Here is a 27,692-nt window from a genome sequence, read left to right on the forward strand (position 1 = left end):
GTGTCAGAAACTCGTAACATACGCGCAAGCGAATAATTACACCGAATGCTCATTACTATTGCATCGCATCGCATTAATTCCCATGGGTCTAGGTTGCGTGTTCACTGTATCAGATCAGATCTGAAGCCGCCCTTCCCCAGCATAAATACGACGGTACGATACCGATAGTGCACAGCCCCTTATCGATAAAAATCGGCACAAGGTCCGATGCGGCACCACGGACGTCGTATCGGCCGGCCTCTGAGCGTTGAGTCGGGTCATGAGACTCTCGTGACCCACATGCTTCCGCGTTCCCCCCCTCCGAGTACCCGAGCACACCCGGGCCGGAAATCGGACACCAGGAACAGGTCAGAGAGAACACACAGGGTCGTCCGCTAGTTCTTACTGGTGCGTCAGAATTGATACGGGGGTGTCTGGTGTTGTAGAACGAGAATCTGGGGAAGGAGGCCTGTGTCACCGAGCTGAACCTGTTTCTTCTTGCCGAGAGTCTCGGCAGAGAGGTCTTGTTCACCGGGAGTACCTTGAGAGCATGATAAACCTACTGCGGTCTTTCTGTTAGTTCGCGGTGCCGTCAATGCCGCTGGGGATAGTGCAGGGGTCTGCTGATCATGGTAGTTGCACACTCTATTCTATCGGCTTTGACAATCTGTCTCTGGAGGTGAGCTGCTGACCTGCCCTTCGCGGATACGGCGCCGTACAAGAGAGAGTGAGGACGATAAGATGGCGGCTTAGCATAGGTGAAGATGACCGATTAGCGGGTTCTTATCAAGTCCGCCTAGTCACATTCACAATGCGGAGAAGCCTTGTCTAAGCATTATCTCTTGGCTGTCTCATGCGCTGATCTTGTCTACATATTGGTGTTTCTAGTCAGCATACACTGATAGTAGAAACTCTACGCTGTTGGTTGTTGGTTGCTGATGCTAATGCTGGCGGTTATAGCGGTGATATTAGTGTTTGGCATAACCTCCGATATAGGGACGTGGGATTTGAGAGCTCCTCCGGTCGAAAGCCTGTAATAGTAAGGAGTAAGCAGCAAGCCTCCTCCGCCAAATAAGCCTCGGACTTTTGGATGATCCAAATGCAGATCTTCCCTTCAGGTTTTGAGGCTCTAGAAATTGCGGAGAGTGGGAGAAGGCGAAAGTCCGAAGTCCGTGGATGCAGTAGAATTCGGGGACCTCAGATGGAAGGAGCACGGACCATGTGATTATCGGTACGTCATTTTGTAACTTTTCGCAAATCAATTCAACGCTCTCTTCGTAGAAACGAGAATTCTTATTAAAACCACTCACTCCGTCACAATGCGACTTCTCCCGAGAAGAGCCCTTGCTCACGATCTTTCTCCGGGCTTCACAATATGCCGCAATAGTACCAACCGGCTGCATCGGAGACAATTTGCGACTTCGCTTTCCCCTCCACCTCCGCCTGCTTCGGGACTCACGGCTTTGACATCACGACGACTCATCTCTGTCACTGGACCCGATTCGGCAAAGTTCTTACAGGGGATTATCACAGCTAATGTCACGACCAAGGAGGGATTGCCGAGGAATGATGGGTTCTATGGTGCTTTCTTGACTGCGACGGGAAGAGTTTTATATGATGTCTTCGTTTATCCTAATCATAATGCGCCGGGAGCCTCACCCGAGGAGCCGGCGTATCTGATCGAGGTTGACTCCGATCATGCATCAACGTTGGCAAAGCACATCAAGCGATACAAGCTTAGAGCCAAGTTAACAGTTCGTTTACTGGGAGAGGATGAAGCGACTGTATGGCATGCATGGGATGACTCGAATGGTGCGGATTGGGACTCAATCGTCAAGACGGCGAATCTATCTCTGCAAGATCCACGAGCACCCGGGTTAGGATATCGACTTTTGCAGCTGGACCAGAATGCGCCCCAGGTGGACCTTGAAAAGACTGCCGAGGAAGCTTACACGATACGACGGTACCTCAACGGTATTCCCGAAGGGCAGGATGAAATCTCTCGGGAACACGCTCTTCCCCAGGAAACAAATATGGACATCATGAACGGAATCGACTTTCACAAGGGCTGCTACGTCGGCCAGGAGCTCACCATCCGCACAAGACACCGTGGTGTAGTCCGCAAGCGAATTCTCCCATGTGTAGTTTACGAAAAGGAACACGCACCCCCAACAACACTACAATATCATGCCGACGGCGCAGCCTCGTCCCTCGAGAGCGTAACTGCGGACATGATTCCACGGGACACAAGCATCGGACGGTTCGAGAAGCGAGGACGTAGCGCGGGCAAGTGGATCAAGGGAGTGGGCAATATTGGCCTCGGGCTGTGTCGTCTGGAGATCATGACTGATGTGACACTACCGGGCGATGCGGCTTCGGGGGCGTTTAATCGTGAGGATGAGTTTGTATTGGACTGGGGTGAGGAGGAGAGCCGAAATAGAGTCAAGGTAAAGGCTTTTGTGCCGGAGTGGTTGAGGAAGGGGCTCGATGCTGAGAATTCAAGGCATCAGAAGTAGAGACGACCAGAATTAGATCTGGGGTGTAATATATTGTATCAATGTAAAAAGAAACCACGAAGACACAACTTGTATGCATACATACCTTTATGCCTGTGCCACGATGTACCCGAAAGTATCTACTATATTAATAAGAATCTTGTACTTCTCTGCAATCTAGGACCAAGGTACTTCGAGCTTGAAAATAGTCTTGTATCACACTACCTAACAAGGCGAGGTCATTAGGTTGCAGTTTACTTTCTCTACTTATCATTGGCTGAGACAACTTCGTGCCTGGAGCATAGTCGGTACTCTGAGCGACAGACAGCCCCAGGCTGCCTTAGCCCAATTAGTTCTTGCAATGAATATATATGTAATCAGGAACCAAGGCGCAAGCAGACATAGCCATCTCCTAACGAGTAATAATTATCTGGCACAAAGTCGCCGTGCCTGAAGCGTGCAACCATCTCGCAGTTATTGTGGCTGTGTCGTAGGTATTGCATATGCCGAGATAGGGCGCTTACCAACAAGAGCAGAGAAGACTTGTGCTACATGAACCATCTTCAGACAGGGTTTAATTAACCGTAAGCCTTCAGCCCTAGGCATCATTAATAGATGTAATGAAGGCATTGGTCAAAGAGAATAGAACAAGGTATGGAACTTTAGGCTCCGTGTGGATCACTACGCTTTCTTTATACAAGGGTCAAGTCGCTGTATTTTCCCTTATGCGGGTTGTCAGCAATAGGCAGTAGAGGGAGGCTGTAAGCCCCCAACTATACGATAATCCTCCAACACGAGGGCCAGGGTCAACAACTTCATTCGCGGATTTAAAGGCAAATTTACTGATCAGACTGAAGTCGGCCCAATTGAATGTCAAGAATACGAACTGTAGCTTATTATTTGGCCTTGGATCGTCACTCAGAAAAGTGTCTAATTTCGCAAACTCCCCGTCAGCCCTGTAATGCTACAACGAAGAACAGGGGGACAAAGTCTTGGCCAGTCGCTTAATTTATCTTTTGGATGGCAAACTCTCTTAAGCTGACATTTGACGCCTCTGTATTGCATCTGTGAATAAATATTATTTAAATCATTTTTCACCTTGGACTTTTCAAAGAACTATACCCTTTTCACCGTATCTTCAGCCCCCAATATGACTATAGAACCCACACCGAAAACAATCAAGCGATTGATTGCTTGCTGCGATGGAACGTGGATGGATGGTGATAAAGGCTACCAAGAGCCTGGTTTGTTCGAGAAAGAAGGTTCTCTTCAGATTCCGTCCAACGTCACACGTATCTCGCGTTGCTTTGAGAAGAGATGTAGTGATGGAAAGCTTCAGGTAGTCAACTACGAGTCAGGAGTTGGCACAGGGAGCAATATGCTGGATAGCATCACTGGAGGTGCTTTTGGTCAAGGTCTTGCAGAGGTACGTTAAGCTTAGAGAAGGATAGGGTGATAACTAATCATTAATATAGCGTATGAGAGAAACATATTCATTTATATGTTCCAACTATATGGATGGCGATGAAATCATCCTCGTGGGCTTCTCAAGAGGTGCATTCACAGTCCGTTCAGTGGCCGGTATGATAGGCAATCTAGGTCTACTCACTCGTGAAGGCGTAGAGTTCTTCTATCCTATCTTCAAAGACATGCAGCACTGGATGGACGATGACTACGAAGACCCATTCCCAAACATTCCCTTTCCTGACAAACCCAAAGGAAAAGATGCCGCAGACAAGTACAGAGCTCGCTTGGAGCAACTCGGCTATACTCGCGTGAGACGCGAACAAGGAGACGAGATCATCACAATCAAGGCGGTGTGTGTTTGGGACACTGTTGGTAGTCTTGGAATTCCCAAGATTGCCTGGTTCGACAAGCTCGGTATCAAAATTGATAATGACGAATAAGTCTCCCTTTCTTATACTCAAGAAACCGAAATGCTGACCAGCTTAGCACGTTTAAATGGCATGATACAAATCTTTCAGATAGAATAGAGCATGCTTTCCAGGCTCTCGCTCTGGACGAGACTCGTTCGCCTTTCCAACCAGCAGTATGGGAGAGACTCCCTGAAAACAGATATACCACGGATCTGAGGCAGGTCTGGTTCCCTGGTAATCATGCTAACATTGGCGGTGGATGGGAGGACCAGGGTATCGCAAATTGTACACTCGCATGTAAGTTGATCATGTTCATTTACTCGAAAATAAGTTTATACTGACTCATTATTAGGGATGATGGACCAACTGGCCTCTATCGGTGTCGAATTTGACCTGCCCTCTTTAGAGCGGTGCTTCTTTCTGAATGTCAAATTCTACCACAAAACACCTTCAAAACTAAGCATCAAGTCAAGAAAGAAGAAAGAGAAGCAAAAGCTTCGTCAATGGGCAGTAAACCCTATATACGAGAACAACCGCCCAATAAGACCATGGGGATTGGGAGCAATCAACAAGTCACCAGGCTTCCTCTACAAACTCTCTGGCCAAACGATTCGAACACCAGGTCTATATAGACCGACCGACCGCAGGGCAAAATGCGACAAGTCAAGATTTCTTCTGGATACAAATGAACGAATACACAGCTCAGTGAGGATCCGACTTGCGTGTAAAGGACTCGCTTTGGATGATGAATATGTCTGGGACTGTCCGGCGTTATTGGATAACTGGAAACTCAAGCGCACAAGGGAGAAATATAACGATCCGGTACCGCAGTGTCCAGGATGGTGCCCAGACGCTGCAAAAGATAACATGGGCCATCCTAATGAGTGGTCAAAGGGGAGATGGGTATGGGAGTATGTTGGCAAGGACAAGAATGGCCCTGCTGATAAGAGGCAAAGGGTTATGGTAGAAGAACCGTTGGGACCATATGAGCGATATTTACTCAGCTTGTCAGCTGGAACTCCGAACGTTTATCATTTTGCAGATACGGTTGACTTTTAGAGCTTTTATTATGGGGGGCGATATACAGCATCTGATGGTGGTAGCTAGAGGCTGGTTCATGAGGAGGAGGAGGCAAACAAAGACACAGTTTTCGACTCATGATAAATACATATTTTAATGCTATAATTAATTCAAGACAACATGTTCCCCCGACATGCCCAACTCTAAATTCTTTGGTGTTGAGAAGCTGGTGAAGTATACAGTTTAAGGTCACGTGCTTTCGTGATGCGACAAGAAGTTCAAGCTTGTGCCAGCCAGAAATCTGATCTTTAACTTCTTTTCTTGACTCGCATTCTCTGGCCAAATTACACAGGCCACTCATCATATCCACGATCCAACATGTCAGACTCAAAAGCAGCCGATCTGCTGCAATATGCGCAGGAATACGCCTCCAAAGATGAAGACCTTTACGAACTTCTCGGTGTCGATGCCCTCACCCCCAAAGAAGAGATTCACCGCGCATGGCGAAAGCGCTCTCTAAAGTACCATCCCGATAAAGCAGGCGACAACTTCGATGCAGCAGTATGGGAAAAGTTCGAACGCGCCCGCGATATCCTGTCCGATCCTGGGGCGCGCGGCGCCTACGACAGCGCCATCAAGGCTGCCCTCCTACGAAAACAAGAGCGCGAGACTATGGATAAGAAGCGCAAAGCGCTAGTCGACGATCTCGAAGCCCGAGAGAATGCGTGGAAGGTTCAGCGCGAGGAGAAAGAGCAGCGAGAGAAGGATGAGATTGAGAAGGAAAGGGCACGACTGGTTGAACAGAGGCGTGTGCGCGAGGAGGAGGAACAACGTCAAGCCGCTGCTGCGCAAGAAGTCGAGGATTTGGCCGAAGCAAGGCGGCGTCTGAAGGAAAAGAAAGAGAAAAAGAAGCAGGATGAGGCAAGGGAGAAATTTCTGCGCAAGTCACGGATGGCTGCAGAGACTACTGATGGCAAGCCAGCGCCTGGCCCAGTTAACGGTGCCATGAACGTACCAGGAGATTACTCGGTCGACTTCGGAACAGAACAAAAGCTTTACTGGGAGTTGGTTTGTGACAAGCTACGTGCTGTCCAGGCAGTCAAAAACCTACAACAGAACCAGGCAACGCCAGAAGAATACCAACAAGCGGAGCAGGGCCTACTTCAAGCAAAGACGAGGATCCACCAGGCCGAAGTACGCTTCGCCGAGCAGGCATCTGTTTCATGATTTGGAGTGTTTTGTGAAAAAGGAATTGGAGTTAGGTCGGTAGCATTGTCTATACGCCTGGATGGCGTTTCTATCTTATGCTAATACCATGCATTTAGAATCATGATTCACTGTCAAGTCGCAATATCTTGACGGCATTCATTCCCATGACGTTCTCGCAGTCCCCAGTGCCTTGTCCAACTGCATGAGCAACAGCCTCTGCATTGAGACTCACACTCTCCCATTCACCCTGCTCGTCGCTTGTAAGAGGCGGAAAGAAGGGATGATCGGTGCCAAACATGAGTCTGTCCGCACCGCTAGCCTGGATGGCTGCTTTGAGGCCAACTTCAGAGTAGATGACTGCATCGAGATATATCTGCTCTTTCAGTACGTTCCACACTGTTCGACGGTCCTTTCCAAGTTTTCCTTCTCGGAGAAGTTGCCCATCATGCACGATGCAGCTTTCAATTCTGCCGGCAAGGAAAGGAAGCGTTCCGCCACTGTGGGCGAGGATCATGCGCAGCTCTTTAACTTTGTCGAACACGCCGGCCAAGTACATTCTGGTAACAGCAATTGTCGTCTCCATTGGAAAACCAAGAGCTAAGGGGAGAACGTGGCCATATTCGGCGCTTGCCCGAGGACCCCAGACATCATTGGGAAGGCCGTAGTGGGGATGCAGGAACACAGTCAGCTGTGTTTGTGCGAGGGCCTCGAAAATGGGTAGGAGATCTGGATCATCCAGGCCTTTTCCAAGCCCTGAAGTGCCCAAGATGACACCTCTGCAATACTTGAGTGTCCGGAGGTACTCTATGCACCCTAAGACGGCTTCCAAGCTCGCTGTCAAGGGTAGTGTGCCGAAGAAGAAGAGCCTTCCTGGATGCTCACCGCACATGCGTGAGAACTCTTGATTGACAGACTCTGCTATAGGACCAGACTCGGAGGGGGTTAGAAAATCCAGCCATGGGTTCGCTAGAGATATGACAGAGATGTCAATCTTGTGCGTATCCATGAAGTGTATCTTTTGGGCGAGCGATGCATAGTGAGATGTTAGAGGTCGACCAGGTGGTTTGGCTTCAGGATCCTTTGTTGCTTCTTCTAAAGCCTTGACTTCTGCCTCTAGAAGGATGAGTCTAGGATCGGATGCTTGAGGAAACTTGCGAACGAGGGGGATCTTTGAACGGGATTCCAGAATTTGGATGTAAGAGGGAGGGTACATGTGCGTGTGGATGTCAACCACGCGTGTTGAGGAGGACGACATGCCGCTTAGATGATAGAAAGGTTGACGGTATTGGATATGAGAGTTTGAGACCAGATGAGTTGAGACTCGTGAGAAGATGCAAAGCACAAGCCAAGCCAGAACAACAACAGCTTAGACCTTCCCAACCCCTCCACGTTTGCCTGGCGGGACAAGCCGTGGCACAGCTTCAGTACACCCTCATTATCTCGCGGGACAAGCCGCAACGTTGCAGATCAACAGGTTGCGTTGCCCAACTTGAGAGACGCGCATGAATTACCCCGCATTCATGATCGTTATCACACTTCACAACCTGATTATGTACGTCGTATCGTCTAGATACAGCTTATCAGCGGCTGTTGAGACTGGTACAACGGCGGCGGCGCCACGCTTATCAGCTTGTGTTAGAAGCTTTGTGATGGTTGTATATAACCGGATGATGTCGCAGTATGGCGGCGAACCTATAGATTCTCGTAACATGACTTTGTCTTGACGCTGCAGTTCTTTAGCATATTTCATTCCGTCTCTTGATCAGATATCGAAACCTAGAGACAATATCATCTAGTATCATGGCTTCTGATCTTGCTGTGAGCAAGGAGGGTCTGTCAATCCCTGTAGGTCAACCCAGTTGATGACAATAGTTCCTATCCAATTGACATTGTACCTAAAGCTTATTGATTTCTCCCGCTTCCTTACCGGGTCCCCTTCAGAACGTAATGATACTGCAAATGCTATTCTCCACGGTTTCAAAACCGCTGGCTTCATCTACCTCAAGAACCATCCCATATCCCCAGAAGATCTAAAACATGCATTCGATCTGTCTGCCCGCTGGTTCGACCAACCTGATGAGACTAAGATGAAAGTCGTCTGGACAACACCAGAAGCCAACAGAGGCTACTCAGCTCCTGGTCGAGAGAAAGTTACTCAACTCATGGACACAGCCGAAGTTGAGAAAGTGCGCGCTGCTTTGCCAGATATAAAAGAGAGTCTTGAGGTTGGTCGTGAAAACGAAGCTGGACATCCAAACCAGTGGCTTGAAGAGAGTGGCGACATGGTAGGCTTTCGAAAGGATATGCTTGGGTTCTTTGAGCAGTGTCGTCAGTTGCATGTTGAGGTTATGAAAGCTATCGCCGTGGGTATGGGACTTGACGATAGTTTCTTTGATGGGTTTGTTGATGTTGGGGATAATACACTGAGGCTGTTGCATTATCCTGCTGTTCAGTCTAATGTTTTCAAGATGAATCCAGGTACTGTCAGAGCTGGAGAGCATAGTGTAAGTGACTCCTGCTATTCCTAACGCCAGATAACTGACAAGTCAGGACTATGGTTCAATCACTCTACTATTTCAAGATGCTCGAGGTGGACTACAAGTCAAAAGCCCAACAGGCCATTTCGTCGATGCAACGCCGATCGAAGGAACAGTAGTTGTTAATGCTGGTGATCTGCTCGCTAGATGGAGCAATGATATGATCAAGAGCACTATTCACAGAGTCGTCGAGCCTCCTCAGAAAGAGGCTGAGTCTTACCCACCTCGCTACAGTATTGCGTGAGTATATGCATCGCTAGGAAGACGTAGACTAATTTGTTGGCAGATACTTTTGTAATCCCAACTTCAAGAGCTTTATCGAGGCTATTCCGGGGACTTTCGAAACGGAGAAGGATAAGAAGTATGAGGGTATCAACAGTGGTGATTATCTTGTTCAAAGATTGACTGCTACGTACTGATTGAGTTAATCTGAGTTTTTCCTTCGATTTCTATGATAATGAAATGTTTTGTTTGTCTGTTCTCGATTTGTTGGGATATGCATGGTCAGCAATGGATCTCTGGCTCATGTATCAGAGGCTGTTGTAGTAAAGCCTCACTATAATCGGAACAATTTAAGCGGTCGGGGCCTTCAATTAAATCTTTAGAGTTACGAGATACGGCGTGCCTTTACCCTGAATCCATGCTATATCCATTATATCTTTACAAGGTAGAATAGAAAGAACAACATTGGCTGTACCTGAATTACAGTAAGAAACTCCCCTATCCCGTCCCCACCAAAACCACTGACAGCATGACGTTAAGCCCAATCGGGAAGCTAGCTACCTCGAAAGTAAAATGGTCTCCTCAACATCTATTTTCCATCTTGAATATCTTTACATATACAATCCTCCAACCTTTCGCCCAATTGACACTCTTCCGGTCAACTCTGAATCTTACAGCCTTTGTATCCCCGATATATACTCCTCAAAACTCGACAACAATGGCTGCCGACGCTGCTGCCGCGACCAAGCGGCCCCTGAAGCCTGCCTCAACCGCTAACAAGGCCTATCTGATCTTCTATAACTCCGTCTCGGCTCTGCTATGGTCTGTCGTGCTCGGCCGTACTGTCATGCTGCTCGGTCTTCATGGACCTGAGTATGTTTACCCCAATGTTGGCGAGTTCACAAAGTGGACGCAGACTTTGGCTGGTTTGGAAGTGATGCACTCGCTGCTCGGTATGATCTACTTCTATTGTCCCTCTAAAGTTGGAATATTATACTGATATATACTTCTTATATAGGCGTCGTTCGCGCTCCTCTGTTCACTACGCTTATGCAAGTCTCCTCGCGCTTCCTCCTCGTCTGGGCCGTCGTCGACATGTTCCCCTTCCTCGCTCTCTCGCCTTTCTACTCGTCCATGCTCATCGCCTGGTCCGTCACCGAGATCATTCGCTACTCCTTCTTCGCCCTCTCTCTGTCCGGTCTTCAACCCAAGTTCCTTACTTGGTTGCGCTACAACACCTTCTTTGTGCTCTACCCTGTTGGTATCTTCAGCGAATGCTGGCTCATCTGGTTGGCCACCGCACCTGCTGGCCACCTCAATGAGCTGTACAAGTATGCTCTGCAGGCTATCTTGGCTATCTACGTTCCTGGTAAGTTTGGAAATTCTAGATCTTGGGACTTAAAACTAACTGTATACAGGATCTTATGTCTTGTACTCGCACATGATGGCACAGAGACGCAAGGTTATGCGCAACATGAAGACCCAGGGCCAGAAGGCTCAATAGATGGAACTCATGAATGATATATAAAAAGGAGACTGAAAAAGACAGTCAGGTCAGTTGATTGACCATTGAGATAATGATGTGGGCCATCTACCTGGTCCCGTGAAATACTACCTTGGTGTAATACATAGTCTAGAGAAACCATCTAATTGAAAAAAGAAAACATGTTAAATAGTCTCCTCTATGTCCGCATCTTTAGTCGCAGGCTTATCTTCAGCAGGAGGCTCATCCTCAGGTGGTGATGCCTCCTTTAGCAAGAGCGGTTCTTCGACACTTGTCTCATACCAGTCGTTCTGCAGCCAGCTGTGAATCACTCCGGTAGCATCCTGGGTCAACTTGTTATATCCTGGGTTCTCTCTTGGAGTAAACATATCTGCGTTTTCGTTAGTATGTCAATCAACTCTTCACACCGTGTCTGAACTTACTCATGTGTGCTCCAGCCTCGTCTGTCGCCTTGTCGTTGACAGCTTCCTTCCACACTCCTCCCGGCTGCTTCTTAGGAAGATTGCAGAATGTCCGGTCTTGACCCAGAACTGTCCCGACCACGTTAACCTGCTTCGCTGATGCCGCCTTGCCAAGACGAGTGTACAAATTCGCAAACCCAACGTCGAGCTCCTGGCGGAGTTGGAGAAGACAGGCAACACGTTTGCGGAGTTCTTCTCCTCGAGCGAGACACCCCACGAACTCAAGATGTGAAGACGCCCAGGACCAGCCCTCACCCAGTTGGTCACGCTTCATCCATGCAGCTGCCCCTCCTGCGGCCACCGCCCCAGCAGCGCCGGCGTACATAGCCATCTTACCCCATCTCTGCCACTGATTACCACCAGATCCTGTAGGCGCGGGCAAAGCGCCGGCTGTCTTAGGAAGAGCGGGAGTTGTAGAAGGCGAAGCAGCTTGTTTGGCGCCCCAGAGCGATGCCCCTAGCCCGCTGAGCTGTGAGATGGCGCCCATAGCTTGTGAAGCAGTTTGATACTGATCCTCTGCGCCGTGGGCTACTACGCCGGGAGAAATGCCCAAATAGGGAGTATCAAAGGCGAGAACACCCTGGATGTAGGGAAACATCAGAGAATTGAAGCTGGGCGTTTCAGACTTTTGAATGCCGTCTTCTGTATAGATGGGCTTCTCCGAGGCCAAGCCGATAAGCATCTCAGCCGCCACGATGCCACCCATGGAGTGGCCGATGAGAATGGTGCGTACTGAAGGCTCTATTGTGGGAGATGGAGTACCAGCTGCCACTTCCATATCGATGACTTTATTCTGTAGCCTAGGAGCAATGATATTAATGGATATTGTTGAGATACTGACATTGGACGGATACATACCAGTCACGAAAGCGACTCACACAGCTACCCAGATCTCCACGAGTCTCATACTTGGGATAAACAATCGCCTCAACATTGATCTTTGGCAGAGCCTCTCTTACCAAGTCGCGCAAATCCTTGGTGAACTGATAGTCGACTCCAAAAGTGTCCTCGCCGCCCTTGATCAACGTCAGTTATGGCTGATTAAGACTATCGCTATGACCATGACAAGGCGGGGGAGGGGCAAACGTACTTTGAAGCCATGAATAAAACAAAGAAGTAAAGTCTTCTTCATCGTGAAGTCTTTTCCATCTAACCGGATATAGCAAAAACGAAATGTCACTTGAGGTTTATGCTTGTTTGTGGTGTTGAAAGTGTGGCGAATGAAGACAGTTCTAAGTTTAACAGTAGGAACTGAGATGAGCAAAGACCAACCTCAGACACCTGACTTGGTTGATGTGACTTGAACTGTCTGTCACAGTTATCTACAAGAACTTACACAACATCACTTCAAAACTGTTCTCTAATTATGCTGCTTGAAATAAAATGAAAGTGACAAAATGTCAAGCTTCTATTAAAATACATCCTACTAATTTATCTAAACACTGAATGCAGCTGCGCCGTCCCTCTGCAGGCTCGACGCACTCCAAAGTCATTATCTGGCAAACCCATCAGAGAGCTCCGGATCATGCTTCTTTATGGTATTGGTTCCCACTATTTCCTTCCTTCTTTCTTTCTTCGCTTCTTCTGCTCCTGACCGCATGTTTCTTTAGTGACACCTATCCTGCCCAACGCCATTGCATACATCATCAAACAATCGCCTCCACGGCGATGCAAATTCAGAGGTCCTTTTGCGACCCTTCCGGATTAAGGTAAGGGTGTTGTGCTTTCTCAATAACACGTCTTTCATTCCTCGTCGCTTTGTGCGGCAGTGCTGCCGCCGTTTGCTTCTTTTGCGCTACTCGAAATCAACTTGATGCGAGTGCCGCCAGGTTGAGGTGTGCCGCCACTGCCAGAGGGCGCCACTGAACCGTCCTTGGCCCCTTCTTCAAGTTCCTGAAGTTCAGGATGAGCCGCCAGTTCTTCTTGGTACTTGGAGTTGAAGAATTCCTATTAAAAATTAGACACTATCGACAAACATGATTAAAACAAGGAAAACTTACGTTCATGATCTTAGCATCCTGATACAGAATGCTTCCGTCCTCATTGTACGTTTGGCAGTTGCGGATCATCAGCTCGATGTCTTTTCGCATTGCGCTCAACGAAGTGTACTCCTCCTTCTTAATCCGTGTCTGAATCTGGTTCATGCAGATGGGATTCTGGATGATGAGGTAGTAGTCGGCGTAATCGCGCTTGGGTGGCAGTTTGATAAAGGGTCCAATGATAAGGCGCTTGCCGGGATCCGAGTCATCATCCTCAGGAGGCTCGATATCGTCCACCTCCAAGTCCATGAGACCATCGTAAAGATTACGGAGGCTCTTCTGTAGCACTTCTCGTTGATGGGGCGGCAATCGTGACTCTAGGCTAACCTTACTAGGTCGTCCTTGAGGTCCACGTCGCTTCTTGGGAGGCGGCTCATCATTGCCCTCTTCGGCCTTGCGTTTCTCATTCTTGCTGCCTGGTTTGCGCCCTCGCTTCTTGGGGGTCTCGATTTCCTCAGTGCTTGCTCTACTGCCTGAAGGTGATTCATCCATCGAGTTCAAAATCGCGGATTTCTTCAAGCTTTTGTTGTCCCGTCTGTCCCTACGAGCCTGTTTACGAGCAGCAGCCGCTTCAGGAGAATCATCGTCGTCATCCACTGCCATGAGCCATTGCTCTTCGGTCAGACCATCGTCATACTTGACCTTGGTACGTTCACGAGCACCACGGCCCAGTACCACATCCTCAGTCTCGTCTGAGATAGGGTTGCCCTCGTTCAAATAAATATCAGGCAATTCATCCTCACCCATAAGTCGAGGCTTGGTGCCTGGTCCGGTGCCGTAGGGAGAAGTCTTCATCCTCTCTTCGTCCAGTTTTTGGAAAACGGTTATCTCGTCGTCGCTACGTGCGAGCAGCATGTTGAGCTCGTCGTCCTCCATCTCATCCTGTTCACCGGATTCGGCCATGTCGGCAGTCTCCAGCAGCGTTCGAAGCATGGCATCACGGTCGGTTTCTGATGATTTGTTATCGAAACGACCGGCCTGAATGACCTTTCCATCCATGTCCAACTTGAATCGTGCTCGCTCGAGAATCTTTTCTTCAACCGAGTTGGAACTGATGAGTCGCAGAATTCGGACTTCGTTCTTTTGACCAATACGATGGGCACGATCCTGAGCCTGCAAATCTTGATGGGGATTCCAGTCAGAGTCGTAGATGATGACCGTATCGGCGGTTTGCAAGTTGAGACCCAATCCACCAGCACGGGTCGAAAGCAAGAACATGAAGTACTTGGAGTCTGGGGCATTGAATTCCCTAAGCAAGTCGGAACGCTCGTCGGATTTGGTCGTACCATCCAATCGAAGATATTCCACTCGCCTATACCGAAGGTAGTCTTCCATGATATCCATGATAGCTGTCATCTGGAAGAACATGAGGACTCGATGACCAGTTGCTTGGTACTTGGGCAAGATTCTGTCAAGCAACTCAAACTTGCCGGCTGTTCGCCACAACAGATCATTGCTGATGTTAAGAGGATTCATGACATTTTCCACAACGTCGAACACGAATGGATGGTTGCAAAGCTTTCGCAGCTGCATAATCATGTTGCTGAGTCCACGAGCACCTGTCTTACCACCCTTGCCATCACTAACGACAAGCTTGTTGTGGGTAACCATCTGTTTGTAAAGTTTAGATTGGAGCGCAGAGAACTTGCACTTGATGACCTTTTCTGTCTTGTCGGGAAGATCCTTCTCGACATCCTTCTTCAGACGACGCAGAAGGAATGGTCGCAGAACCTTGTGGAGACGCCTGATAACAAGGATTTGTTCTTCTTCTGTAAGCTCCATCTTGTCCTGTCCACCTGTGTTGGCAAAAGGAGTGTTGAACCATTCATCGAAAGTCGTTGCAGATTTAAAGATGTTTGGCAAAACAAAGTTGAGCATGGCCCACAGTTCCGACAGATTGTTTTGCAGTGGTGTACCAGTGAGAATAAGCCGGAAACGAGTATGGTAGTACTGCTGAATGGTGTAGCTCAGCTTGGAGTTGGAGTTCTTCATTCGGTGACCCTCGTCGATAATCATGTGGAACCACTTGATCTTGCTGAGAATAGGACGGTCTTTGATGATGTATTCGTAGGTTGTGAGCAAGACCTGGAACCCGCCTTGTCGGATCCTATCCTGATGCACCTTACGAGCATTGGGAGGTCCCTTGTAAACGATACGGCTTACAGAAGGGGCCCATCGCTCAAATTCCAGGTTCCAGTTAGTCAATGTACTGAGAGGCACAATGACAAGGTAGGGTCCGGGCTGCTGTTTTCGTTCGATCAGGTAGGTGATCAAACTGATGGTTTGAATGGTCTTTCCAAGACCCATTTCATCTGCCAAAATACCGTTGAGGTTGTTGTTGTACAACGAAATCATCCATTGCAGACCCTTGACCTGATACTCCTTGAGCTTGCCGCCCACAAGGATATCGGCTTGTCCAGTAACCTCTTCGCGAATGCGATGGGCCACAGCATAGTAGTCAATCTTCTTGTTGCTCTCATCGTCCTCGTCATAGTCGCTGTTGTCTTCCATGGGAAGCTCATCTCCGTCGCCATATCGTTCAGCGGCCTGGCGCTGCTGTGCCTTGACGGATGAGGCGAGCTGATGCAAGAAACCATCAGTCTGCTTGAGCAAGTGTGTGATACGGGTATCTTTGGCCTGGTCAAGAAGCTTGAGGTATGCTTCTTCATCGTTGGCCTTAAGAGCTTGCAGACGTTGCTTGGCTGTTCGCTCAATGCGCTTCTGCTCCTCCTTCTCAATATTGAAGTGTTGCTGGTACATGAGACGAGAGAGCTTATGCGACTTGGTACGTTGAGAAGAAGCCGACTCCTGAATCTCTTGACGGTGGTTGTAGATGGCACGAAGGAAGTCGGTGTGTTTCTTCTTCTCGCGGTTCTCACGGGCATCACGTTGCTGCTTCTCAAGCTTCTCCGTGATGCGAGCTTCACGGACATTCTGCTTCTTCATGCGGCGATAGCTAGATCGGTTGGTCGTCATTGCGAGATTATCGTAATGCATCATTTGCCTTCCGATCTTGTCACGAAGCGCTCGCTGCTTGGCATACAAAGCAATGCTCTTCATCTCGATGATTGCTTTGCGCTTGAGAGAGTCGTCGGCCTCTTGACCGTCCTTCGAGGAATCCCAGTGGGCCAAATCACCGGGAAGGTTCTTCAACTCAGCATAGCGCTGCCTCATTCGGTTCGAGACAACGACTTCTCGCTCATATCGCAAGTGGTCGAAGTCAATGCCTGTAGGGAACACACCAGGAATGAACCAACGGTTCTTTCGCTGCGAGTGATCAAAATACTTGATTTCAGGCCGGATCATACTTGTGCCATATGGGGACTTGACCGTCTTGAATGTATGCGCCTTGGGGATTTCTGAGCTCTCATCTTCCGTTGCAGCCTCGGGCCCATTTTGGTGGTCCTTATTAGTTTCGGAATCGGCCTGGCCATGTTTTGAAGTTGGTGCTGCTTGTGCGGATTCAGCAATGGCTGCTTGCCTACGCTGGCGCTGGTTGAAGATCGCCTGCTGCAATTGTAATGATACGCCGGCATTCTTTCCAAGCAGCTTAAAGGCATGGATCTGCTGCCTCAAGAGGCCCAGTTGTTGTTGGGTGAAATGATTCGAAGACGAGCCGGTCGATGGAGACGTGCCAGCAGAAGCAGGAGTGGAGGAGGTTTGGTTCGGCATTGCGGATGCGTTGAGCGTGTTCGGGGCAGGTTGACTTGTCTGTGGTGAGCCTTGCGGAAGAGGTCGACCAGCCATCATCCCATTAGCAGACGCGCCGTTTGTCGCATTCTGCATCTGCTGTTTTTGTTGCTGCTGCATAAACTGCTGCTGAGTACGTCGCATATTATGCTGTTGTTGGAAGTTCATCAAAAACTGAGAGGCCTTGATGTATTCAGGATCGGTCGGGGACATTCCTTGCTCCTTCATAGCCTTCAATTTCTACATCATAGATCAGCACTGAGAAGCACAACAAGTCAGAAACCCCAGCAGGGTGATTAAGAAGGCCATACCCTAAAAACTTCTTCCGCCTGCTGCTTAGTCGCGCCAGCAGGCATTGGCGCGCCAGGATGCTGAACAGCGGGGGATGCATGCACCGATGCCATGGTGAATGATATCTGTGCCGCGAAGCCCTGTGACGGTTGAGTCGAATGATTAGATTGTGCAATTACAGCTACCTATATCGCATATCGTAGGGATGTAAACGATGGTGTCGCGCGTAGTATAGCGAGCTTGGATGTCGCGAAAGCGAAGATAGGGTGTAATAATAGAACAGGGGCGTGAACGAACGCGTCGAAGGCGAAGTTAAAAAATCAATGGATTGAAAAAGTTATAAGAAGCGTCGTCGAAAAGTAGGCGACACGTCGTGGATAGCGCGTGGGACAGGTTTGGTGTGGACCGCAACCTTTAAATTGGAAACGCGGCTAGATGGGTTGCTGGAGGCACGAGATGGACACTCCAAGTTGCAAAGAAAGGTTGAGCAGAAGGAAAAGTATGCGATGTGGCAGCACGGCGCGTTGAGAAACCGGTACCGAAGACCGGAGTTGTGTGCAAATCGCGTGCAACACGGATTTGGTGGTTTTTCGAGATGAGAGCCGATGGTTTGAAGGGGCCCTGGCGAATTTTTGGATGCGCGCGCTCGCCAGTTGATGATGGGGAGTGGTGAAGGCACAGCTGGACAAGATGCGGCGTGACGGTTGGTGCAGTTCTGAGTCGCTTGGTCACAGTATTTTTCAGCACGACCCCCCTGCAAGAGGCGACCGCGACCCAGTAGGCTACTAGTGCGCCTGAGGCAGCCATGAATTTAATATTAAGTAATCATTATCCGCGCTTCGGATTGGTCAACTAAAGCTACATGCACGTGATACCCTTGGGACGCCCCATGGCAGCTGTCAGAATAGGCGTTTTTGGAGTAGGACAATGCGAGGCCGAAATGGCAAAGAAACACCTGCGCTTGAACGGTGTTACTCGCTCCGGTCTAGAGGATCCGGAACTAGGCGTTGACAACGCCTCTGCGACCGGATATTGTGATGGAATGACAGAGATATAGCAGTGTTACACGAGTTAGGCATGCTCTTATGGAGTCATAGTCTGGCCCCGCGTCCAAGAAAATGTGTCGAATCCCATAGCTACCCATTGACCGTTAGTGCTCTCACCTCTTGAGCCTCTTCTTGTCAGGGCCGTCTTCCTCATCGCTGAGGTCCGCGTATTGGGTTTCGGGTTGATTTTGGGCCCAGGCTTTGGTAAACATCGGGTTACTCTGCGCCTTGTCTGCATACTTCAGCAAAGCTTCTCGAGGGTCCTCGTGCAGCATGCGCGCAAGAGGAATGTTCTCTGCGATAGCCTTCTCGTCCGGTGCGTTCTTTTCCATAGGGGTCTGCTGGGGGATGTGCGGGCGTCGAGGATCCTTCGATCGGCCAGATACAGTAACGCCAGATTTTCTCGAACCTGCTGTGGCGCCTGGTACCATAATAGCATCTCCAGATACACCGACCGACTGATCCATCGTTAACTCAGGGTTATCGTCGATGTGGCGTTTCTTTGGTGCTCGCGACATGACATCTACAGCTCCTTTGCTCGACATCTGTGGGTTGTACAAAACGTGAGTTTCGGCGTTAGCTGAACCTGTGATAATCTGATTAATCTTCGGGTGCCAATCAACTGTGATAAGCGGCGATCCAGGCGTTATTGGAGTAACATGTTCCGCGCGCAAATTGCCGGGGTTCAGGATATGAAGGTGGCCTGTAATGGAGCCTGTGATGATGCTGGTCGAGTTTGGCGCATATTTAATATTGCTTGTTGAGTAGTGGTCCGAAGTTGATGTATGAGATACAGTGACGAGAGGCTTGGTAAACTTGCGGGTGTCCCATAGTTTGATCAAATCGTCGCCTCCCCTGGTAACCACCATACGACCGTCGGATGATATATCGATACCGCTGGTCCAAGTCTGAGGCTTATGAGCATCGCGGATCTCTCCTGCAGGACGTGAGAAAGGACTGTTGCCGCTATACATAACCAGCGAGCCATCAAGAGCTGAAGCGACAAGCACGTTGCTACCTCCCTGGGCTGAAGATCCCCATGCGACTGCAGTCATCTTGGTGCGACCTGCGGACCCAGCAGCCTTGGATTTGAAAACAACAACATCCTTCTGCGATCGCTTGTTGTTGATGTCCCAGATTCTTAACGTGCTATCGGTACCGGCGGTAACGCATAGATTCTTGTCAGTGGGATGCCATGTTCCAGTTGTGATCTCGGAAATGTGGCCCTTGGTATTGTTCATATCACGAAGATACATGTCTCCCTTGACGAATTCTGTAACAATATCGCCATCCCGAGACAAGATCTTTGCTTGGGGGTGCGCTGAGACGCAGAGGAAAACTCCTCCAGCGTGTGGGTTGAATTCGATTCGATGGACGGGGTGCGATTCGGAGTTTGCAGAGGCCGCTTTTTGTTCATATGGGTCGACTGAGCGAAAGGCTCTCAAAGTAGTAGGAGTCATGGAGGCGAAATCGTGAAGTTTGACTGTGCAATCTGTGGAAGCAGTTGCTAAGCGCCCTCCTGCAGGGTCGAGCGAAACCGTAGTCACAGCGCGGTCGTGAGTTTTGAGAACAAGTTCGTGCGATACGGGAAATTCATCTTCGTCATCAGAATCGTCGCTGTCGTCGCTGTCGGAATCGTCGCTCGAATCGTTCTTCTTCCTGTGTTCCTGGGATTGTCCGCCACTGACTTCCGGGGCTTTGCTGGTCACTGTCCTGCGACTCCTGTCGATTTGGGCGGCGATATCGGCTTCTTTCGACTTCTTCCCAAAAGACGTAGGTAGGAATGCCCTCATAGGATCATCCGCCGCCAAGTCGGGCACCTCAATCTCGAAATCGTCGTCGGAACTCATGGCGAATTGCTCGGTTACTGGCCGTCAAAGTGCGCAGAAGAAAGGAGGAGGTTAGGTGGGGAGAAGAAGGGTGGAAAAGGTTTATCAATGAATGTGGCAGCAGACAGGCAGGAAGGGCAGGCATGCGGGCGGTCTGGTCTGGTCTGTTTGAGCAGCAGCTTGGCTTTGGGCGGCGCTGGTTGGGTTTGTCCACCGCCCCGGTTCTTTTATTATTAGCTCACGTTGAAGCAGTCGGCATCCGATTGAAACTTTTTTTACATATTGTATGTATTCAATCGATTTCAATTACACAAGATGGCAGAGTTCCCTGTCTATATGCTACAGATTGAGATTTGATGCAGCATAGCAAACACACGACATTGAACAATGTACCTACCCAGCTCAAGTTCTTAATGTCTCAAGTGCCATGGATCGTCAAATGTTGTCGTGAACTTGAACATCCTTTACACCGCCAGGTGGAGTTCGAAACATAGGTCAGACACAGTTTTCAGTGCAGCAACTCGTCTTTTGTTGATTTATTTCTGGTCAGATCACATCCGGTATCACAACTCCTCTTCTTTCGTTCACTATGAGCTGTTGCAGGTTGCACGATACGAATCATGACAAGTAACCCTGCTACACGCTACCAATACATTGACAACCAAGCCTCTGTAAATTATGAATAGATTGGGACATGCTTTCCTCAAAATGTGGTGAATTGAGTAGTACAAATTCACCACGTCAAGGGTCCTATGACAAGAACATGCCGCCGCCAGGCTGCCTCATTGCCTTCATAGATAAGTAGGCAGATAAATACCAGGTTAGTAACAGAAGAAATGTCCTGGAAGACTTAGACAGACTACCAAGATAAAGTAGCCTAAAAGTCCATCTCAGCTCGCATAAAGTGACCAAATTATTTCATCTCTTTTACTCTCGGCGGCCATTATTCTGACATCATGACAATAGGCAGGGACGTCGGTCTTCTACATAAGATATTCGACGACAGTCCTAAAGTGACTGAAAATAACAATTGAAGAGGCTTGAAATGCCTGGGTGAGGAAAGTATAGAGGTTCCAGATGGTATATTCTTTTTTTTGGAAGTCTCAAGTCTGTTAAATCAAATGTTTACCCCATGGTATCATGCCTCTTGCGCCGGTATAAAAAAGACTATAAAACTTTCCCAGCCAGTCTCGCCCGTCTCGAATCTTCCTCTCTCAATGCCTCGCTCTTCGCCAAAAAGTCTTCCCTGGCCATGTAAGAATCCTTTGATTTGCCAGCCAGCGCCAGCTCGTCCTTGATGCCCTCTTTGTCCACATAGCCAGCCCAGTCCATGCGACTCTTCTCGACGACGTTGAGCTTCTTGGCCTGCGCCTCCTTGCCAGCTTTGATTCGCGCCGCCATTCCAAGGTTTAGGTCGGACCGCTGGGGCATGAGATCCATCTGAGGCTCAAAAGCCGATCGGAAAGCTTTTCTTGTAGCACGTTTTTCGGGACTATTGGTTGGAATTTCCTGGCCTTGCGAAGCAAGATAAAGCTTTGCCTCGGCTGAGTCGCGCGCGACAAGCTTTTCCTCTGTATGGACTCGACCAGCGAAGTTGTATGTTCGCTTGATGCGTATCATCGCTGAAGGGCCTTCTGGATTGGCTGCGCCTTTTTCTTGTACAACTGCATCTCCATTCTTTTCTACGGAAGTGGTATCCGTTTCAGCATCATTGGGTTCGTCGACTTTGGTCTCTAGAGTTGGCTTGGCTATCATTTGTGCCCACAGCGCATCAACATCGATGGTGACCGGCTCGTTGTTCGTGGCATATTTGCGTTCCTCTTTCCTGCAGTTCATGTCAGAAATGCATTGAGTATCTCGTACAGGTATAACTTACTCTGCGGCACGCTGTCTCCGGGTCTTGATCAAACCACCCTCACCACCTTCATCGCCTTCTTGCACCCCTCTTGCTTCCGTCTTTTTACGACGCTTTTCGCCTCTTTTTATGATTGCTTCATCGCCCGAATTATCGTAGCCTGCATCAGCAGCATCCTCATTAGCTGTAGGGAGGGTCCTTTTGTTGGTAGCTCTGTCGCACGTATCCTTTTCATCCTCTACATCAGATTGATCGGAAGCCTGGTTGGGCGCATCATCTGGAGCAAAGTCAGAGTCCTCGGACGACGCATATTGCTCATCTTCGTCTAATAGCGGATCTGGTGACATTTTTGCGTTGTGAATGTTGGTAGTTCGCGCGGGCCTGGAAAACCAGTCGCGTAACTACAAACTTAACGATCCAGTCTTGGTATCTGTCGCTGATGGGAAAGCGGGCCAAGGTGAGTGGCCAATCACCTACTTACACTCAGCTGTAAGACAGCAAAGTACGCACGACTAGATACAAATAAATACCTGATGAAAGGAAAAATGATCGATTATAGATAGCAGAAATGATCTTCGAGGTGAGATTGCAGGACCCCTGAAATGTATTTGCGACACATGACTTGACGAGTATGATCACCACTGGATACATACTCCCAAGGTAGGTAGGTACTAGATATATGATATAAGTCCCATGGTGGGGCAGCCTTGTAGGAAAATGCGAGGCTGAAAACTATAGCCAGAAATTTTCCATTCAACATAACCATCCAACCCTTCGTCTCAACAACGCACTCAAACATAAAAGTCGCTCGCTATGGCTGTTCTAGGCAAGCGAAAGGCTGATCCTGAGCCTGAAATCTCGCAAGAAGATGCGGCTGCCATTTTCCGCCGACATTTCGAGGCGCAATTCGCACCACTACCCGATGCAAAAGAGCCCAAGCCCAGTTCAAAAAAGACGAAACGTGACGAAGAAAGCGACGACGATGATGATAGCGAAGCAAGCGACGACAGCAACGATGAAGAGGAAGATAGCGAGAACGAAAATGAATGGGGCGGTCTATCGGGCGACGATTCAGACGAAGAGGAAGAGGAAGAGGAAGAGGAAGAGCAACCTCCAGTGGTAGAAGTGGTAGACCATTCTGGAAAGCAACCAGCAATGACTGCCACAATGTCCAAACGAGAATTGAAGGCTTTTATGGTAAAATCGCGCCCTTCGAGGAGGTACGAGCTATTGAACTAACATGCAAAATCAGTCTTCACGCCCTCCAGACCAAACATTCACCAAATCCGAATCGACACCTACAGCTACTTCATCCTCCTCAAACGAACTTCCAGAAGACGCGCCCTCTCTCCTAGCCCAGGATCTTGAACTCCGTCGACTTATCGCAGAATCACACCTCCTCGCCCCTAGTATGTCATCTTCTGGTGCAGCTATTGAGCCAAAAGCCTTCGCCGCTGGCCGTACTCGTCAAAAGGCCACAGACATGCGCATTCAAGCCCTGGGATCCAAGGTTTCCATTCACAAACAGGAGAAGATGCCAATGAACATGCGCAAAGGCATTGTGGCTGCGGCAGAAGCACGCGAGACGAAACGTCGAAGAGAGGCTAAGGAGAACGGTATTATCCTGGAGCGAGAAACGGGGAAAAAGAAGGGAGGCAAAGGCCGGAACCGAGACCTGCCAGTCGATCGACCGGGAGTTGGCAGGCTCAGAGGAGCTGAATTACGTTTGAGCGATAGGGACATCAAGAGCATAGAGGGAGGAAGAGATGCGTTTGGCAGAAAAGGAAGGCGATGAGACCACTAATTTGTACGAATCAGGTTCATCAACACGAGATACCAGGTCACAGGAGCAGTTGATTTAAATGTAAACATTTGTATTTCACCAAGCACTGGACCAATTTTGATCACTAGCATTGGCCTCCACACAGGATATCTAAATACTCTAACAATCATCAAAGAAGCAACTATGATATATATAGAAGCGGACTTTGACACACCTCGACGCATGGACGTCTTCATGATGCTCACAGCTTTTCATCAGGAGCTTCTCCTACGCTATCACAGCGTAGGTCTATCAAAGCCATATTTTGGACCACCAATGAGCGCTTCCAACCAAAAAAAAAAAAAAAATGTAATAAAATATGAACATAGGAAAAATCAAGCAGAGAGCACGCAAATACCGTTGCAGATTGCCACCGAAATTCAAGCCATAAATCCCTTGTAGTCATGATTTGTGCAAATAAAATGACAAAGTCGTACATAATTGGGCCGTTACATCATGCCGCTAGCGTTGATAGCAGCTGGTTGGCTCATTGTCATGGGCATGCTGAGGGTTTCGAGACTGTTGAACGTTTGTGTGGGTGCGTTGCTTGATGGAGGAGTCGAGCCATGAGCGGCAGCGTTCAGGGAGCCTGTCACATATGCATTTTCAGAGTGAGGGGAGGCCTCTTCGAGTGAGCCAAGATGGTCATCACCGGAGAAGTCCTCCTCCTCATCGCCAGAGAGATGCAGTGAGCCATCTCCACCGTCTTCACGACCGTGTGTGCGCTTGTGTCTAGGTATATGGTTAGCGAGTGCCAGTGGAAAGGTTGTAGGACAAAACATACTGTGCCAAATTGTCAGATCTTGAGAAAGCCTTGCTGCAGTGAGGGCAGACATAGGGTCTCTCTTGTGTGTGCGTTCGAACGTGTCTAAAAATCAGATTAGTGACTAGCTGCCAGCCGCGAACGGAGAATGCTTACCGCTTGAGATGCTCCAAACGCTTGAAGAGACGGCCACATGTGGGAATGGGGCATGAGTGGGACTTCTGAGGGTAAGGGCCAACTTCCATAACAGTGGCTGAGCGAGCACGTCGGACAGCACCGTTGGGAGCAGGCACAGATCGTCGCTGATCGTTCATGGAGCCCTCGCCGGTATATTCCTCACTAGCGAGGTGAGGGAAGTCTTGGTGAATGCCCATGGAATGGGGTGCAGGGCTTCCTTCAACAGCGGACAAGGGAGTTCCATGTCTAGACATGTTCTGGTGGTGCTGGCTGTTCACAGACACACCAGAAGTGCTGTAAGACAAACCAGGAGGGGAGTTGTTTGCGGACTCATCACCCTCGGCAACAGGACCAACAGAAGCAGAGACAGATCGTCGCAAGTCAGAAGGTCGACGGACATGTGAGTGTGCTGGGTGTGAGGGTGCAGCAGGAGCCGCAATCGCCGACATAGATGGGGGGATGGATGAACGCCGTCTTCTCTGCTTATATGTCGGCGAACCTTCGATTACAGAGTAGACGTTGTTTGTACCATAGGGACGAGAGAATTGAGGGCCAGCCAAGTTAGAGGGGGGGAGCTGGACCATGCCGTTAAGGCCATTCATGCTAGCCATATGATCGGGGATAGCGGAGTACAAGCCAGTCTCCTCGTTGGCGATGTACGCGGGCTCAGCAGAGATACCCAAGGCCTGCTGGGGAGGTGTGATGGGTTCGAATGAGATTCCTCTGTTGCTGTAGTCCTCGTACTGGGAGGAGACGAATGAAGGAGCGGGCGAGTACTCGAGAGCATATGCGGGCATAGAAGCATGGCGCTGGTGGCCGGTCGTGATAGGAACACCGTTCTGGTTGTATTGAACACGGGTGAAATCAGGCTCCCTCTTCACGGGCACGGCTTGGTGCATGTGGTGAGGCACCGCCATCGTTCCATAAGGTACCATTGCGTCCATCCCCTCCGCCAAAGGGGGCATGGACTGAGGCATCATTGTCGGGGGAGGAGGCATCGAGTCCATAGCTCGCATGACTGGAGATGTGGACTGGCTCTGAGAGAAGGCGGATTGCTGGGCGCTGAAAGACGAAGAATTGGCTTGTTGGGCCTTTGTCAGTTGCTCGTAGAGCGACTGAGATGAGTCGTACTGGAAAGACAGCGCGGGTTCGCTGACAGCAACGGTGGTAGCTTCCTGGCCCATCTTCTCCCTCTTGAGATCGCGTTCCAGCGCGTCAAGGAACAGACGGTCATGGGGGACACTGTACCAGTAAAAGACCTTTTGCTTCTTCTGAGTTCGAATGCAGTTGTTCTTGTAGAGGAAATCAAGGAAGGCGCTCTTGGGCTCCTCCAGAGAAGCATCAGTTCCAGACTTGAGGTTTCGCAAGTCAGAAAAGATACCTTCCTCGAACTTCTTGGAGTTCTTGACAGGTCGGCCAAAGGCCTGGAAACGGAAGGACAGGCATCTCACAATGTCTGTGCCAGAAATGTGGAAAAGGTTGTTCCAGAGAATGCATGAGACGTATTCACCAGTTGGTAGCAGAAATCGGCGAATGTACTGATCAGGTTGCCAGTCGACAGGGGCGGAGATGAGGAAGTACTTCAAGTTGTCGACTTGCTGAAGAGCGACTTGGGCATCATGAGGCAGAGCTTGCTGGGCCTCAGTGCTCAACATGAAAGTTTCGGGCTTCTGAGGCGCCATTGCGGAGTGTTGTGAGTACATCTTGGCGTGTTATGAAATCCGTGACGTGACCGCGTTTGGTCAGTCGAAATGATGGCGCTCGGCGGCCGTGAGTGGTTGTTGCGGCGAACCGAAGAGTCGATTGAGTCAGTTGAGGCAACTGATGTTGATTGAATGAAATGGTCGAGGCGCAGCCCAGATCCGAATGGAATAAAGATGATTGGAATGATGCTTATTGACCAAAATTCGAGACCAGCCCGGAATAATGGAATCGCTGTGCAATGCGATTCGAAACTCAGCAACCGCGTCAAGCGAATGTAGCTGAGGCGTCCAGAGTAGCAACCGTCAAGGCGTTGGCGATGGTGGGGGATCGAAGGCGAGTTTCGCGAAACAGCAATCGAGCCAGATTAAAGCTATAAGCAAAGTGTAGAAAGCAAGAAGTGAAAACAGATCAACAGAGCCGAGAAGCAATGTTCATCAAGAGCGGGCAGCGGCTTCGTGAGTGAAAACGAAGGAAGGAAGCAGCGCGCGTTGAAGATGAACGTGAGACGTCGGGGGGTGCAGACGACTTCTATTGAAATGGGAAGAGAAACGACTTTGAGGGCGACTCCGGGATGGGTCCGTGGAGTGTGGAGTGAGGGAGGAGGGGGGAGGTAGGGAGAGTAGAGTGAAGGGAAAACAAAACGACGAGAGGAAAAGATTTCAGAAGGGAAATCTGAGCGGGTGGGCGAGCGAGGATATACGGGGGTTTAATGAGATGCTGGTGTGGAAAGATAGTACGCAGGTCGCGCCGACAGAGAGACGGGCAAGAACAAGGTCAGGCAACGCAAGTGAGTGAGTGAGTAAAGAGACAGAAGGAGGACCCCGGTCATGCCTTGTCCTAGGTTCCTACCCATCCATGAAAAGGAAGAGACAAGGAAGGTAACCTAAGGGCAAGTACCTGGCATGGATGGTAGGTGCAGGCCTATGAAGATGGAGATGGTGGGTTCCAATTAGGTTGGGATTGGACTTCTAGAGCACGCGCCAACGACCAGCCTGAGAAAAGCGAACGACGACGTTGCGAGGGCGGGAGAGCAGCCACATACCACGCACGGTGTCTTTTGAGAGGACCCAGGTGGGATGGAGGGTGGAGGATGCACTTGCTCTCGCTCGTCAGCAACGGGAGTAGTGGGCCTACCAGTCAGAGAATATCCCATCGTACCAATCAGAGACATT

At 49.4% G+C, this 27,692-nt stretch overlaps 12 protein-coding genes across 12 annotated transcripts; 6 read left to right on the plus strand and 6 right to left on the minus strand.

Moving 5' to 3' along the window:
* Window positions 1–1,298: 1,298 nt before the first annotated feature.
* On the plus strand, window positions 1,299–2,495 carry FIESC28_09290 (uncharacterized protein; the record flags this gene model as incomplete). The annotated part of the gene is made up of 1 exon (XM_031163427.1): window positions 1,299–2,495. The coding sequence occupies one exon, from the start codon at window positions 1,299–1,301 to the stop codon at window positions 2,493–2,495; it is 1,197 nt and encodes a 398-aa protein (XP_031012515.1).
* A 1,129-nt stretch (window positions 2,496–3,624) lies between these two features.
* Window positions 3,625–5,410, plus strand: FIESC28_09291 (uncharacterized protein; the record flags this gene model as incomplete). The annotated part of the gene is made up of 4 exons (XM_031163428.1): window positions 3,625–3,900; window positions 3,950–4,341; window positions 4,428–4,648; window positions 4,704–5,410. The coding sequence occupies 4 exons, from the start codon at window positions 3,625–3,627 to the stop codon at window positions 5,408–5,410; spliced, it is 1,596 nt and encodes a 531-aa protein (XP_031012516.1).
* A 339-nt stretch (window positions 5,411–5,749) lies between these two features.
* Window positions 5,750–6,598, plus strand: FIESC28_09292 (uncharacterized protein; the record flags this gene model as incomplete). The annotated part of the gene is made up of 1 exon (XM_031163429.1): window positions 5,750–6,598. One exon carries the CDS (start codon window positions 5,750–5,752, stop codon window positions 6,596–6,598), a length of 849 nt encoding a protein of 282 aa, XP_031012517.1.
* Window positions 6,599–6,698: 100 nt separating this feature from the next.
* On the minus strand, window positions 6,699–7,835 carry FIESC28_09293 (uncharacterized protein; the record flags this gene model as incomplete). Its single annotated transcript, XM_031163430.1, has 1 exon — window positions 6,699–7,835. The coding sequence occupies one exon, from the start codon at window positions 7,833–7,835 to the stop codon at window positions 6,699–6,701; it is 1,137 nt and encodes a 378-aa protein (XP_031012518.1).
* A 545-nt stretch (window positions 7,836–8,380) lies between these two features.
* FIESC28_09294 (uncharacterized protein) lies at window positions 8,381–9,536 on the plus strand (the record flags this gene model as incomplete). The annotated part of the gene is made up of 4 exons (XM_031163431.1): window positions 8,381–8,425; window positions 8,482–9,084; window positions 9,131–9,357; window positions 9,404–9,536. The coding sequence occupies 4 exons, from the start codon at window positions 8,381–8,383 to the stop codon at window positions 9,534–9,536; spliced, it is 1,008 nt and encodes a 335-aa protein (XP_031012519.1).
* A 521-nt stretch (window positions 9,537–10,057) lies between these two features.
* Window positions 10,058–10,843, plus strand: FIESC28_09295 (uncharacterized protein; the record flags this gene model as incomplete). Its single annotated transcript, XM_031163432.1, has 3 exons — window positions 10,058–10,292; window positions 10,358–10,708; window positions 10,758–10,843. 3 exons carry the CDS (start codon window positions 10,058–10,060, stop codon window positions 10,841–10,843), a joined length of 672 nt encoding a protein of 223 aa, XP_031012520.1.
* Window positions 10,844–11,007: 164 nt separating this feature from the next.
* Window positions 11,008–12,436, minus strand: FIESC28_09296 (uncharacterized protein; the record flags this gene model as incomplete). Its single annotated transcript, XM_031163433.1, has 4 exons — window positions 11,008–11,213; window positions 11,266–12,104; window positions 12,163–12,320; window positions 12,395–12,436. 4 exons carry the CDS (start codon window positions 12,434–12,436, stop codon window positions 11,008–11,010), a joined length of 1,245 nt encoding a protein of 414 aa, XP_031012521.1.
* A 611-nt stretch (window positions 12,437–13,047) lies between these two features.
* FIESC28_09297 (uncharacterized protein) lies at window positions 13,048–17,437 on the minus strand (the record flags this gene model as incomplete). Its single annotated transcript, XM_031163434.1, has 3 exons — window positions 13,048–13,251; window positions 13,305–17,273; window positions 17,345–17,437. 3 exons carry the CDS (start codon window positions 17,435–17,437, stop codon window positions 13,048–13,050), a joined length of 4,266 nt encoding a protein of 1,421 aa, XP_031012522.1.
* Window positions 17,438–18,483: 1,046 nt separating this feature from the next.
* On the minus strand, window positions 18,484–20,220 carry FIESC28_09298 (uncharacterized protein; the record flags this gene model as incomplete). The annotated part of the gene is made up of 1 exon (XM_031163435.1): window positions 18,484–20,220. One exon carries the CDS (start codon window positions 20,218–20,220, stop codon window positions 18,484–18,486), a length of 1,737 nt encoding a protein of 578 aa, XP_031012523.1.
* Window positions 20,221–21,366: 1,146 nt separating this feature from the next.
* FIESC28_09299 (uncharacterized protein) lies at window positions 21,367–22,401 on the minus strand (the record flags this gene model as incomplete). Its single annotated transcript, XM_031163436.1, has 2 exons — window positions 21,367–22,024; window positions 22,076–22,401. The coding sequence occupies 2 exons, from the start codon at window positions 22,399–22,401 to the stop codon at window positions 21,367–21,369; spliced, it is 984 nt and encodes a 327-aa protein (XP_031012524.1).
* Window positions 22,402–22,867: 466 nt separating this feature from the next.
* On the plus strand, window positions 22,868–23,849 carry FIESC28_09300 (uncharacterized protein; the record flags this gene model as incomplete). Its single annotated transcript, XM_031163437.1, has 2 exons — window positions 22,868–23,251; window positions 23,307–23,849. The coding sequence occupies 2 exons, from the start codon at window positions 22,868–22,870 to the stop codon at window positions 23,847–23,849; spliced, it is 927 nt and encodes a 308-aa protein (XP_031012525.1).
* A 476-nt stretch (window positions 23,850–24,325) lies between these two features.
* Window positions 24,326–26,519, minus strand: FIESC28_09301 (uncharacterized protein; the record flags this gene model as incomplete). Its single annotated transcript, XM_031163438.1, has 3 exons — window positions 24,326–24,608; window positions 24,661–24,744; window positions 24,796–26,519. 3 exons carry the CDS (start codon window positions 26,517–26,519, stop codon window positions 24,326–24,328), a joined length of 2,091 nt encoding a protein of 696 aa, XP_031012526.1.
* Between the last annotated feature and the right edge of the window lie 1,173 nt (window positions 26,520–27,692).

This window comes from Fusarium coffeatum, assembly GCF_003316985.1.
Source record: "Fusarium coffeatum strain FIESC_28 chromosome Unknown BRIP53273_contig_234, whole genome shotgun sequence".
NCBI classification, from domain to species: domain Eukaryota; kingdom Fungi; phylum Ascomycota; class Sordariomycetes; order Hypocreales; family Nectriaceae; genus Fusarium; species Fusarium coffeatum.